This window comes from Salvelinus namaycush, chromosome 14, assembly GCF_016432855.1.
Source record: "Salvelinus namaycush isolate Seneca chromosome 14, SaNama_1.0, whole genome shotgun sequence".
Classification (NCBI taxonomy): Eukaryota; Metazoa; Chordata; class Actinopteri; order Salmoniformes; family Salmonidae; genus Salvelinus; species Salvelinus namaycush.
Window position 1 is genome coordinate 40,904,016 of NC_052320.1, and position 15,136 is coordinate 40,919,151.

General features: G+C 42.0%; 1 protein-coding gene across 1 annotated transcript in view; it reads right to left on the reverse strand.

Annotated features, from left to right (window-relative positions):
* Positions 1 to 15,136, reverse strand: part of LOC120059519 (membrane-associated guanylate kinase, WW and PDZ domain-containing protein 1-like) — an 80,053-nt gene that overhangs the window by 34,110 nt on the left and 30,807 nt on the right. The window contains exon 11 of the mRNA XM_039008642.1: positions 8,027 to 8,061. Within this exon, the coding sequence (XP_038864570.1) occupies positions 8,027 to 8,061 (35 nt within the window). The remainder of the gene's footprint in view (positions 1 to 8,026; positions 8,062 to 15,136) is intronic.

The window sequence follows — 15,136 nt, forward strand, 5'->3', positions numbered from 1 at the left end:
ACAACGTGACATCAGCAAACCCCTTGCCCACACGACGCCATACACGTGGTCTGCAGTTGGGAGGCCGGTTGGACATACAGTACTGCAAAATTCTCTAAAAGTCTGTTGGAAACGGCTTATGGTAGAGAAAGTAATGTTCAATTCTCTGGCAACAGCTCCGAGGGACATTACTGAAGTCAGCATGCCAATTGCACATTCCCTTAAAACTTGAGACGTCTGTGGCATTATGTTGTGTGACAAAACTGCTCATTTAACAGTGGCCTTTTATTGTCCCCAGCACAAGGTGTACCTGTGTAATGATCATGTTGTTAAATCAGCATCTTGATATGCCACTCCGACACAGAGCACGCTCAAGACACACAGAGCACACCCCGAGTAGGCCAGCATTGTCGAATCATACAAACGTTGTAAGGCAGTCAAAAAAAAGTCTAATGACCAAAGTTGTTAAGCTTGCTAGACAACCTCCAATGACGAATGACAGAATATTTGGCTAAATCGAGTTGATGATTATACAGATAAATAGCGTGCCCAATTTCAACTTCCTTCTACTCATTCCCAGAATATAAGATATGCATATTATTAGTAGATTTGGATAGAAAACACTCTGAAGTTTCTAAAACTGTTTGAATCATGTCTGTGAGTATCACAGAACTTATGTGGCAGGCAAAACCCAGAGGATTAACCATTCAGATTTTTTTTTTTTGAGGTCACCGTCTGTTCAATGAGTTTTCATTGGGATACTAGATTTCTAAATCAACCTGTTTGCAGTTCCTACCGCTTCCACTGGATGTCACCAGTCTTTGGAAATAGGTTGAGGTTATTCCTTTGTGCAATGAAGAAGAACGGCCATCTGGAATCAGTGTAACGTTATGTGTACTGTTTGAGAGTTGCGCAAGACTAGAAATGTATCGTTAGTTTTTTGTCCTCCTGTATTGAAAACAGATAGACCCGTCTTCAATTTGATCGATTATTAACTTTTACAAATACCTTCAGTTGTATTACAAAAGTAGTTTGAAAAGCCTCCCGGGTGGCGCAGTGGTCTAGGGCACTGCATCGCAGTGCTAACTGCGCCACCAAAGTCTCTGGGTTCGCGCCCAGGCTCTGTCGCAGCCGGCCGCGACCGGGAGGTCCGTGGGGCGACGCACAATTGGCATAGCGTCGTCCGGGTTAGGGAGGGTTTGGCCGGTAGGGATATCCTTGTCTCATCGCGCTCCAGCGACTCCTGTGGCGGGCCGGGCGCAGTGCGCGCTAACCAAGGGGGCCAGGTACACGGTGTTTCCTCCGACACATTGGTGCGGCTGGCTTCCGGGTTGGAGGCGCGCTGTGTTAAGAAGCAGTGCGGCTTGGTTGGGTTGTGCTTCGGAGGACGCATGGCTTTCGACCTTCGTCTCTCCCGAACCCGTACGGGAGTTGTAGCGATGAGACAAGATAGTAATTACTAGCGATTGGATACCACGAAAATTGGGAAGAAAATGGGATAAAAATTTATAAAAATAAAAATAAATAAAAAAGTATTTTGAAATGTTTTGGCAAAGATTAGAGGTAATTTTTGAGATATTTTGTAGTGACGTTGCGCAAATTGGAAGCTGTTTTTTTCTGGATCAAACGCGCCAAATAAATTGACATTTTGGACATATATTGACGGAATTAATTGAACAAAAGGACCATTTGTGATGTTTATGGGACATATTGGAGTGCCAGGCATGATTTATATTTTATTTCTGCGTTTTGTGTTGCGCCTGCAGTGTTGAAATATGCTACACTCTCTTTGTTTACTGTTGTGCTATCATCAGATAATAGCATCTTATGCTTTTGCCCGAAAAGCCTTTTTGAAATATGACTTGTTGGCTGGATTCACAACGAGTGTAGCTTTAATTTGGTATCTTACATGTGTGATTTAATGAAAGTTTGTTTTTGAATTTTCCTGGCTTATTGGCCTATCCCAGAGAGGTTTTAACAGTGCAGTTTAAGAAAGAGCTGAGAAAATATTTACTAAATAAACTAAAGTACCAAAATAATTAAAAATAAAATAACAATAACGAGTCTATATACATGGGGTAACCGGTACAGAGTTAATGTGCGGGGGCAGAGGTTAGTCGAGGTAATCTGTAAAGTGACTATGCATAGATGTAAATAGTTTTGATTAATTGTTCAGCTTAGGGGTAGAAGCTGTTAAGGGGCCTTTTGGTCCTACACTTGGCACACCGGTACCGCTTGCCGTGCGGTAGCAGAGAAAACAGTCTATGACTTGAGTGACTTTTTTGGGCTTTCCTCTGACACAGTCTACTATATAGGTCCTACTATATAGGTACTGGCAGGAAGCTTGGCCCCAGTGATGTACTGGGCCATACACAGTACACTCTGTAGCGCCTTACGGTCAGATCCTGAGCAGTTACCATACCAGGTGGTGACACAACCGGTCAAGATGCTCTCGATGGTGCAGCTGTAGAACTTTTTGAGGATCTGGGGACCCATGCCAAATCTTTTCAGTCTCTTGAGGGGGAAAAGGTGTTGCCATGCCTTCTTCACCACTGTCTTGGTGTGTTTGGAACATTATAGTTTGTTGGTGATGTGGACACCAAGGAACTTAACTCTCGATCCGCTCCACTACAGCCCTGTCGATGTTAATGGGGCCTGTTCAGCCCGCCTTTTCCTGTAGTCCACGATCAGCTCCTTTGTCTTGCTCACATTGAGGGAGAGATTTTTGCCCTGGCACCACACTGCCGGGTCTCTAACCTCCTTCCTATAGGCTGTCTCATTGTTGTCGGTGATCAGGCTGTTGTGTTGTCAGAAAACATAATGATTATGTTGGAGTCGTGGGAGAACAGGGAGTACAAGAAGGGAAAAAGCACACACCCCTGATGGGCCCCATGTTGAGGATCATTGTAGCAGACGTGTTGTTGCCTACCCTTACCACCCGGGGACGGCCTGTCAGGAAGTCCAGGATCCAGTTGCAGAGTGAGGTATTTAGTCCCAGGGTCCTTAGCTTAGTGATGAGCTCTGTGCCATTATGGTGTTGAACGCTGAGCTGTAGTCAATGAACAGCATTCTCACATACAGTTGGGAGAACAAGTATTTGATACACTGCCGATTTTGCAGGTTTTCCTACTTACAAAGCATGTAGAGGTCTGTAATTTTTATCATAGGTACACTTCAACTGTGAGAGACGGAATCTAAAACAAAAATCCAGAAAATCACATTGTATGATTTTTAAGTAATTAATTTGCATTTTATTGCATGACAAGTATTTGATCACCTACCAACCAGTAAGAATTCCGGAATTTAGATTCCGTCTCTCACAGTTGAAGTGTACCTATGATAAAAATTACAGACCTCTACATGCTTTGTAAGTAGGAAAACCTGCAAAATCGGCAGTGTACCAAATACTTGTTCTCCCCACTGTAGGTGTTCCTTTTGTCCAAGTAGGAAAGGGCAGTGTGGAGTGTAATTAATATTGCATTATCTGTGGATCTGTTGGGGCGGGTCTAGGGTATCCAGAAGGATGCTGTTGATGTGAGCCATGACCAGCCTTTCAAAGCTCTTCATTGCTACCGACGTGTGCTACGGGGCGGTAATCATTAAGGCAGGTTACCTTTGCTTCCTTGGGCACAGGAACTATGGTTGGTCTGCTTTAAACATGTAGGTATTACAGACTCGGTCAGGGATAGGTTGAACATGTCAGTGAAGAGACTTGCCAGTTGGTTCACAAATGATTTGAGTACACATCCTGGTAATCCATCTGGCCCCGCAGCTTTATGAATGTTGACCTGTTTAAAGGTCTTGCTCACATCGGCTACCGAGAGAGTTATCACACAGTCGTCCAGAACAGCTGGTGCTCTCATGCATGCTTCAGTGTTGCTTGCCTCGAAGCAAGCATAAAAGGCATTTAGCTTGTCTGGCAGGCTCGCGTCACTGGGCAGCTCGTGGTTGGGTTTCCCTTTGTAGTCTGTAATAGTTTTCAAGCTCTGCCACATCCGACGAGCGTCAGAGCCAGTGTAGTAGGATTCAATCTTAATCCTGTATTGACGCTTTGCCTTTTTGATGGTTCGTCTGAGAGCATAGCAGGATTTCTTATAATCGTCCGGATTAGTGTCACGATCTTTGAAAGCGGCAGCTCTAGTCATTAGCTCGATGCGGATGTTGCCTGTAATCCATGACTTCTGGTTGGGATATGTATGTACGGTCACTGTTGAGACGACATCATCAATGCACATATTGATGAAGCCGTTGACTGAGGTGGTATTCTCCTCAATGCCATTTGATGAATCCTGGAACAAAATCCAGTCTGTGCTAGCAAAACAGTCCTGCAGCGTAGCATCCGCATCTTCTGACCTCTCCGTATTGAGCGAGTCACTGGTACTTCCTGCTTTAATTTTAGCTTGTAAGCAGAAATCAGGAGGATAGAATTATGGTCCGATTTGCCAAATGGAGGGCAGGGAGAGCTTTGTATGCATCTCTGTGTGTGGAGTAAAGGTGGTCTAGAGTTGGTTGCATATTTGACATGCTGGTAGAAATTAGGTAATATGGATTTAAGTTTGCCTGCATTAAAGTCCCCGGCCACTAGGAGCGTCCCTTCTGGATGAGAATTTTCTTGTTTGCTTATGACCTTATACAGCTGGTTGAGTGCAGTGTTAGTGCCGGCATCGGTTTGTCATGGTAAATAGACGGCTCTGAATAAAATAGATGTGAACTCTTTTGGTAGCTAGTGTGGTCTACAGCTTATCATAAGGTACTCTACTTCAGGCGAGCAATACCTCGAGACTACTTTAATATTAGACATTGCGCACCAGCTCTTACTGACGAATAGACACACCCCCACCCCTCATCATACCAGACGTAGCTTCTCTGTTCTGCCGGTGCATGGAAAATCCCGCCATCTCTATATTATCCATGTCGTCGTTCAGCCACAACTCGGTGAAACATAAGATATTACAGTTTTTAATGTCCCGTTGGTAGTTTTATCTTGATCGTAGGTCATCCATTTAATTTTCCAATGATTGCACGTCGGCCAATAGAACGGATGGCAGTGGGAGTTTACTCACTTGCCTACAAATTCTCAGAAGTCAGCCCAACCCTCCGCCCCCTTTTTCTCCATCTTTACTTAACGCAAATGCCAGGGATTTGGGCCCGTTCCTGCAGTATATCCTCCCCGTCAGACTCGTTAAAGAAAAATTATTCTTGTCACGTCATAATGATAGAAGACAGGCGCGGGGGGGAAATCAAGTGTGCGTAATGAGACAAGACAGTTCGGGGTTGGTGGTGAACCAGTTCAGTGACTCCTAGAAGGCCGGTGACGTAGACCTCCGGAGCTAGTGAACGGAATGAGCCGCAGTACCGGGGGAATTCATGACTATTCTTCCAGTTCAAAGTGAGCAATCGCTGTTCTGATGTCCAGAAGTTATTTTAGATCATAAGAGACGGTAGCAGCAACATTATGTACAAAATAAGTTTAAAAAATAAATTACAAACAATGCAAAAAAACGAACAAAATAGCCGTTGGTTAGGAGCACGTAAAACATCAGCCATCCCCTCCGGCGCCCTTCTACACTATGAGACAGTGCAGAGAAGCGGGGGGAAATGTTCTAACGGTATTTTGACATGCATAGGTGAGACGTGCTTTGATAATGCAACCTTTGGATTACAGAATAAAGTTAGGAATTTCCACACAAGACAGGAGTCACGATTTTGGGTTTCAGTGGGACTGGGAATGCAGGAAAATAGCCGAGGCTCAACATAAGGTAATATACAGTAAGGCTACACTACGTGAGTCAATACACAATACACTTGATTTCAGCTACATTATTGCATGATAAATGTTTCTAATCGGTGATAGATGAGCAAATTAATGAATGAGCTACCACTTCCACTTGTCCAGCCATAGATCAAATGACCAAATGTACAGACAGAGATTCTGTGAAACAAAATCACATTGATTGATTATCACCAAGTCACATGCTTTTGGTCGGGAGTAGGCCAGGCTGCTATGTGATTGATGAGAAAAATCCACTTGTATAATGTGCTAGCAAAATGTTCTGATCAGCTAATATATGAGCAAACAAGAATAAAGATAATCATTAGCATTCACCTCAACTTAGCTAACATTTCCTAGCCTGATTGTTACCAAATATCCAAACGAAGATTCAGTGATTTATCTAGACGAGTCATCCCACACTTGGCTCAAAGCAGCGCGATCAAAACAGTGCTAAAATGATCATCTAGGTGACCACACGACGATTTCATGAAATCCGTATACTGTAATGGTTGTATTTGACTTTGGGAGTTTCAGTATAAGCAATAATTTGATACATGCCTTCAATTGCATTAGCCTACCTTATTCCAATATTTTCGTCATTCAGTTGATCATAACTAAGGTGAGTTTTCCTCCATGTGCTTTTCCTAGGTCCAATGGTTGTTTCTTCATATCCTCACTTCGCTGCTGCCCCGCCTTCACCTTGTTATTCTCAACACCGGTTTAAATCAACATACTACCGTTTCTAGAAATCTGGCTTTTTTTCGGGTTCGGGCTAATTTCATTTCTGTGATGTCGGACCAGGCCTGGGTACGGGGTTCAGCCCACTGGGATTGGGACAGACCGGGATCGAATTTTCAGTTCTGATGAGAGCTCTAAACTGCATTCAGGTCTCCTGTGCAGGCTGTCAGTGTCAATTACGTATGTGCTTTGAATTTATGACAACTTTGTGTGAAGTAAATACTCTAGGTTATAGGCTTCCATCTGACAACCTGTTTGGATAATGTACTATTTAATTTTTTGGGCCAATCTGCTGCTGCACATATGTATTTAGTGGAAATGCATTAGTGCAACATTGAGGGAAATGTTTATCATTTTCCAGGTCTTTTGTTGTTTGGCAAATGTGAGAAATGTATCTATTAGAAACATTTTGAATATCAAACTCACAAAAAATGATAAATTACACAATTACACACACTTACCACAAAATGTACTAATTGTGATGGCGGACATTTTTAAGAACCAGAAAGAAAGAAATAACAAGGTAACACTCCCACACATATGATATCATTGAAAATACCAAAATGTCCGCTCAAAGGTACAACAGGACATCCTAACACACTGGCATGTATGGCCTTAGAGATACGGACCAAAAAACGAATGGACAAAAATGAATTGCTCGGTCTCAGGAGCATAGGTGGGCAGAACACAAAACTGACCTCAGATCAGTTTTTTGGGGGGCAACTCTACCCTCTGGACGAGGCTCCAGGGGATGCTATGGGTGTGTCATTTACAGCGGTGATGGAGTCTCCTAACAGCCAGTATTGATTTCTCATCAGGTTAAGATGAGTCGTAAAGATGAGGAGGCGATGGCTCTTTGAACCTCAGAATAAAGTGATTGTCCCTGGAGAGACCATCCCACCGCTCCAGTTCTGAGGTAGCTAGTCTGTCTCTCTTCCTCTCTGTCTATTGTAGCTGTGGGATCAAGCATGTGAGTCAGTCCCATAGAATGGCTCCAACATTCCCTTCAGTTCTCTCCCTTATTCCATCATCATTTGTTCATCTCTCCTCTTCACTCTATCGATACCTTTTGTATTGCTCATCTCTTTTCCCCTCAGCCTTGGCTCTGTGCATTTCAACTAGTTTCTGTGAGCTCACATGAGCCACTGCTATAAGACAGCCCCTCTCTCCTCTTTCATCCCTCCCATCCCTCTCTCCTCTCATCTGTGGTTCTCTCCCCTCATCCTCCTTTTCCCTCATCGGTGACCCTGTGCCCTCCCTACCAGCTGGCCACCATTACAATGACTCAATCAGGGCACCCAGGCTACCCTTAAATCACTCAAAGTATGACAGCATGGGAGAGACGGAGGGAAGGAAGGGGGTAGGGAGAGAAAGAAAGACGGAAAAAGGAAAGATCCTGTCTTCCTTATCTCCATATCTTTTGTTCTTTAAATAGCCCCCACATCCATCCAGTAGGAAGTGGGCATGCAGGGGGGAATAACACAAACAAATGCAGACGGGAGGAGATGAAGGAGAAGAGAGTTGTGGTGTACTCACCACCAGCTTGGGGCTCCTCTTGGCCGGCACCACTCCTGCAAAGCAGCGGCAGAGAGACAGAGAGAGTATCAATGACCAGTGTTACTTTGTAACTCCCCCAGCTCCCCCACCCCACCCAGAGCAAAAACAACCACTTCCCAGGAAGGACGGACGGACGGAGGGACGCAAGGATTGAGTGATGGACGACGGGTCCTGCTGCGGAGAAAAGTAGAGCTAGTCCGGCTCTCACTCGCTCTTCTTCTCAGTCATTCCCTCTTTCTACAAGTGCCAGTGCGCTACATTGAGCGTTAGCCACAGCGATCTCTGCTCTGTTCTCTCTGACCCGCCTTCTCTCTCTCTCGCCTGCTATTAGGACAAGAGCTATTGATCTATCTGCATTAGTGAGGCTCACTGACTGATGCTACAGCTGCAGAGGGTTGCTCCCATCCACCGATCCACAGAGAGAGAGAGAGAGAGAGAACACTGAGCCACAGAGCGATTAAACCACCAAACAATAGCAAGCGCAACTGGGTGGCCAATCGGCTCAACCTCGGCGGGTCGGCAAGACAGAGCGCTCTGCAGGCAGAATTTCAACTATTACCGGCAGAGAAGGAGTCCAGGAGCTTGAGCATGATATGAAAGCCCAGCGTCAGCTCCCCTCTCACTGAGAGCATCTTCTGAACGTCTCTCTGTGTGTTAATCTACAGCAGGCAGCAGCTCCTCTGCTCAACACTCGCACATTGAAAAGCAGATTTTGTTTCCCTATGCCTTCCTCCTCCTTTTCCTTGCATGGTGTGGTTTGCTTGCTGCCCCCCCCCACCACCTCTCTCTTACCTCTCCTCCGACTCTCCTTCTCTCCTAATGAAATATTCACACAGGGAGTCAATTGTCTAGGGATACCACACAATACAAGACATGCAAGAAGTAATGGGATGAATAATAACAATAATAATAATTTACATTTAAAGTTAACATCTTATTTCAAACCTCCCACACATACGATATCTATTAATCCAGCATTTCTGTGAAACAGAAAATGATGTTGTCAAATCAACTGATAAAATCATTAACCTGTTTCAAACAACTGGTACGGAATCCATGACAAGTACTGCCAGAGCAACACAGAGACCGATAAGCTCTCTATTCTCCCTCACTCCCTTTTTTTGTCTTTGTATCAATTCAACAGACAATGTTTTTACCATTTGGAGAGAAAAAAAACGGTATATTAACGAGATAGGAAACTGTAATGAGGGTGTTTGACAATGCGTTCAACCTGTGGAAGAGCTTGACACCTCTAGAAGGTAGTTATCAAACAACAGCAGCACTTTCGGTTTATTAACAGTAAGGCAGCATACTGCATCTGTACCTTCTATAGAAGGTATTATTAATACCCCCTTATGAGTATTTGATCCCTGAGGCATCTTCATCTATAGTACCTGAGCTCGGCGTCCCTCCCTACATCTCATCCACCTTAGATGAAGCCACTCCTACACTTTAATCTTAAACTGATTTAAGTTTCACGTGTGGCCGATGCATACATACCCTCAGGCTGTCACTATCCCCGCGACCCAGCACAAAGAAACACACAATGCAAACATCAATGGAACATTTGGGAAACAGTGCAAACATCCATGCAACATTCCGCCAACGTAGCTGCATGTTTGACATAACTCCACCAGTCCTATTTATGATATCATTTACAAAGATTATACCTATTTAAGAAAAATACAAAATTAAAAAAGTTGTATTTTTAAATCTAATAGTATATTTGAGTTTAACCACAATATTTGTTGTATTATTTGTTCTTTTTTTTTCTGGTGGATTAAATTGAAATGGCAACCAACTTTCTATGGCTTATTTTAAAAAGAGCGATATTTGAGATATTAACTGAAAGTGCGATGTTGTAATCTGAATAAAGGGAAAATGGCCATTCTTGAATATGGGGTGAGACATTCTTATTAATTTGAAAGAGAACTAGTTACGATTTAAGTATAACTTTTGTGCAACTGAAGGCTTTAGTGAGAGGTCTAATGCTTTAATATGTAATGATTTCTGCCCTCCGAATTCATATACATTATATAAATATGCCAGTTTAATTTTGTCTGGCTTGCCATTCCAAATAAAATGTAATATTTTTTTCTAATATAATTTAAATAACTGTAAGATAGGTGTAGGCAAGACCATCAGCAAATAGATAAACTGGTATATGACTAAAGAGTTAATCAAGGTGATTTTTCCACAAATAGACATGTATTTTCCTTTCCATGGTAGCAAGAGCTTATCTATTTTGCTAACTTTCTATCAGAATTTATTGGAGATCATTTATTTATTTCGGGATATGTATACCGAGTATGTCCACGTCACCATCAGACCATTTTATTGGTAAACTACATGGTAATGTAAAAGTTTTTTTTTTTGTGGTCCAATACGTAATGTAGTACACTTATTATAATTTGGTTTGTATAACTTCCTTAAAACTTTTACTGAATGTTTCAATAACACTGCTAGGTTATTTTTTGGTAAAACATTTTTTTTACTCCAAGCACAGATAGGAATTAATTTCCTTAGGGAAATTGAGGGTGGCAGGGTAGCATAGTGGTTAGAGCGTTGGGCTAGTAACCGAAAGGTTGCAAGTTCAAATTCCTGAGCTGACAAGGTACAAATCTGTCGTTCTGCCCCTGAACAAGGCAGTCAACCCACTGGCTGTCATTGAAAATGAGAATTTGTTCTTAACTGACTTGCCTAGTTAAATAAAGGTATAAAAAAATATTGAATCATCATATCTAGTGAGATTCAAACCTATAATCTTCTGTTCTCTGTCCATGGAACTAGTCCACTGCACCACCTGGATGGAGCTAGCATGCAATGTATTTTCATGCATACAAAGCTAGTGTATTCAAACAGACCCCATTTCAAAGGAAACAAGCACTCATTAAGATCAGGTGTATTAGTGGTGTGGCTGTTACGTTCTAGCTGGGTTACTTAACGCCACTCAAATATATATATCTGCAGCTGAAGTACATACAGATCTGGGGCCAAGCTAGCATTACACTTTACGTACACATCAAATTGAAAAACAAACAAATAGTAAATCACCTGGTGCATTTCTCAATGTGAATTGAATCCCCACTATGACATTGAAATGAATTGAAATGGACTTGACCCCTGCTCTGCAGTCAGCCAGCTTGTATCAGCTAAAGCAGCACATTTACATGTTGTACTAATGCATGTTAAAGCAAAGCGTCGTTCAGCGCCTCACTGTGTTACAGTAGTTCCAGCACTGTGATATTGATGTACACCTATCTCCGTTCTGTCCTTGCTGCCACTGTGTGTTAAATCGGGATGAATGCCCAGGTTATGTTGCAATCCATTCATACACAAGGAACGATAGGAGATTGATTGTCACATATTGAAGGAGGGAAACGCACATTGCTGCTTTCACGCATGGCCATTCACACATGTATAGATGCACATGCATACAGTGCATGTGTGACACACTCACACACACAGCAACGTGTGAAAAACACACATACATATGATACAGGGGCAATTCCAAAACTCTAAAACGGAACCATGAATCCGTTGGCCCGTTGCTCCTTTTAAAGGCCTCTGGACTGATCACTATGGATGCAACACAGGCTTAAAAGGCCCAGTCTTATGAATACTAAGCAGACCATGCTGCCTGAATGACTAAGAGGGCCTGGTCATTGTTATTATACTGTGAAGGGAAGTAAAAACCGCGTTGGAGTGAAAGAGCAGTGTAGCCTGTGAAACAGACCCAAGTATGTAAAAGCTCAGAGAGGGACTACTTGGGTCTGTTTCAAGTGTCAGACCCAGCCAGCAGACTGGATAGAAACAGCTATTAAATGGCAAGATTATGGGGAGAAAGTGTGTGTGTGTGTGTGTGTGGGCGTGTGTGTGCATGCATCCATATGTGTGAGAATGTATGCATATTGACATATGACAACACGTGCATATGTTGATGGGTTTGTGCGTGTGTGTGTGTGTGTGTGTGTGTGTGTGTGTGTGTGTGTGAGTTTGTATGTGTGTGTGTTACAGTGTTTAGGATTGGGGGGTGGTTCTATATTTCATCAGGCCTTGAAAATATGTCCTGGCCGTCTGTAACAAACTGTGTGTGTGTGTGTCTGTCTGTGTGTGCAGAAACCCTCTTCCTCTTTTCATGTCAAACACAGATGTAATGGAATTGATGATTTCAAAATCATATATGTACTATGTCAGCATTGGTTTAAGATTTGCAAAAATGTGTGTTTGATTATGCGTGTGTAAGTGGGGATGTGAGAGTCAACTTTTGAGTGTGTGTGTGGGGGGGTGTATATGCGTGTGGGTACATGACATGTATTCTTTCAGAGTGGAACAATAGCAGTTAGTAAATGGCTTGCTGTTTCTATGCTCGGATCAGGCTGCAGCCTTGGCTATGTTCTCAGCAGTGGGAATGAATAAGGGAATGAATGGCCATTCTCAACTGTCCTCTTTTGTTTGGCTAAACTTCTCTTTACAATTTTAGTCCCTACTTCAGTCTCTTTGCCACTCTTCCTTCCTTTATACAGTACATCCCCACGTTCTCTTTCTATACACCTCGCCATCTCTTCCTATTTTCTTGATTTAGCCCTCATCTCTTTTCTTCTACCCATTTATCTCCTCTCTCTCCCTCCCTGCCTGTCAGTACAGTGATCTTGTGATCCATCATCACCCGGTGGACAGTTCCTCCTGAGGTGCTGCGAAGCATTGTCATGGCAACAAAGGCAAGATGGAGGATATGTACGACTTACCTCTCCAGGAGAGAGTAGGGGAGGGGGACGAGAAATATTGTGGGTAGAAGGGTTTGATGGAGGAAAGGAGGAGAGGTAAGGGTGGGAGAGGATGAGAGGATGTATGTTTATCTAAAACGTTCTCCCTCTCGTGATATTATTCTTTGGCTTTGTCATAGAAAATTAGGAGGCCCATTCATTGGGATGTCCTACATCCAAGCCAACATTCAATTAAACTCAGATACATTCTATTGTGGCACGTATTGATGTATTGACAAAACACATTTTACAGCTAGACAATTCGCATTAATTTAAATTTGTTACTGCGTAGCCAGCAAAACAGAACCCCTTACGGATAAACCATTCTCGAAGTGTCTACGTAAGCTTTTCTCCTCCATAAACAAACACATTTTACATTTAACAGACTCTATTTTGCACAAAACTCCTGTCCCGCTGGGGCAATAAGGATAAATGATGAACTGTTGTTTCATCATAAACACTTTTCTGGCAATGTTTAGGGATGACTATGACATCATGGCACATCTCTAATAATGCTGAGGTGTTGTATCATCATAAACAGTTCTCTGGCAATGTTTAGGGATGACTATGACATCATGGCACATCTCTAATAATGCTGAAGTGTTGTATCATCATAAACAGTTCTCTGGCAATGTTTAGGGATGACTATGACATCATGGCACATCTCTAATAATGCTGAGGTGTTGTATCATCATAAACAGTTCTCTGGGAATGTTTAGGGATGACTATGACATCATGGCACATCTCTAATAATGCTGAGGTGTTGTATCATCATAAACAGTTCTCTGGCAATGTTTAGGGATGACTGACATCATGACACAACTGTTTATCATCATAAACAGTTTCTGGGAATGTTTAGGGATGACTATGACATCATGGCACATCTCTAATAATGCTGAAGTGTTGTATCGTCATAAACAGTTTTCTGGCAATGTTTAGGGATGAGTATGACATCATGACACAACTGTTTATCATCATAAACAGTTTTCTGTGAATGTTTGGGGATGACTATGACATGACACATCTCTAATAATGCTGAACTGCTGTATCATCATAAAAACATTTCTGGCAATTTTTAGAGATGATTATGGCATGGCACATCTCTAATAATGCTGAGGTGTTGTATCATCATAAACAGTTTTCTGATAATGTTTATGGATGACTATGACATCATGGCACATCTCTAATAATACTGAAGTGTTGTATCATCATAAACACATAAAACAGATTTCTGACAATGTTTAGGGATGACTATGACATCATGGCACATCTCTAATAATGCTGAAGTGTTGTATCATCATAAACAGTTTTCTGGGAATGGTTAGGGATGACTATCACATGACACATCTATAATAATGCTGAAGTTTTGTATCATCATAAACACATAAAACAGATTTCTGGCAATGTTTAGGGATGACTATGACATCATGGCACATCTCTAATAATGCTGAAGTGTTGTATCATCATAAACAGTTTTCTGGGAATGGTTAGGGATGACTATCACATGACACATCTATAATAATGCTGAAGTTTTGTATCATCATAAACACATAAAACAGATTTCTGGCAATGTTTAGGGATGACTATGACATCATGGCACATCTCTAATAATGCTGAAGTGTTGTATCATCATAAACAGTTTTCTGGGAATGGTTAGGGATGACTATCACATGACACATCTCTAATAATGCTGAAGTTTTGTATCATCATAAACAGTTTTCTGACAATGTTTAGGGATGACTATCACATGACAAGTCTCTAATAATGCTGAAATTTTGTATCATCATAAACACATAAAACAGATTTCTGGCAATGTTTAGGGATGACTATGACATCATGGCACATCTCTAATAATGCTGAAGTTTTGTATCATCATAAACAGTTCTCTGGCAATGTTTATGGATGACTATGACATCATGGCACATTTCTAATAATGCTGAAATTTTGTATCATCATAAACACATAAAACAGATTTCTGGCAATGTTTAGGGATGACTATGACATCATGGCACATCTCTAATAATGCTGAAGTGTTGTATCATCATAAATAGATTTCTGGCAATGTTTAGGGATGACTATGAAATCATGGCACATCTCTAATAATGCTGAGGTGTTGTATCATCATAAACAGTTTTCTGGGAATGTTTAGAGATGACTATCACATGACACATCTCTAATAATGCTGAAGTGTTGTATCATCATAAACAGTTCTCTGGCAATGTTTATGGATGACTATGACATCATGGCACATCTCTAATAATGCTGAGGTGTTGTATTATCAAAAACAGTTCTCTGGCAATGTTTAGGGATGACCATGACATGG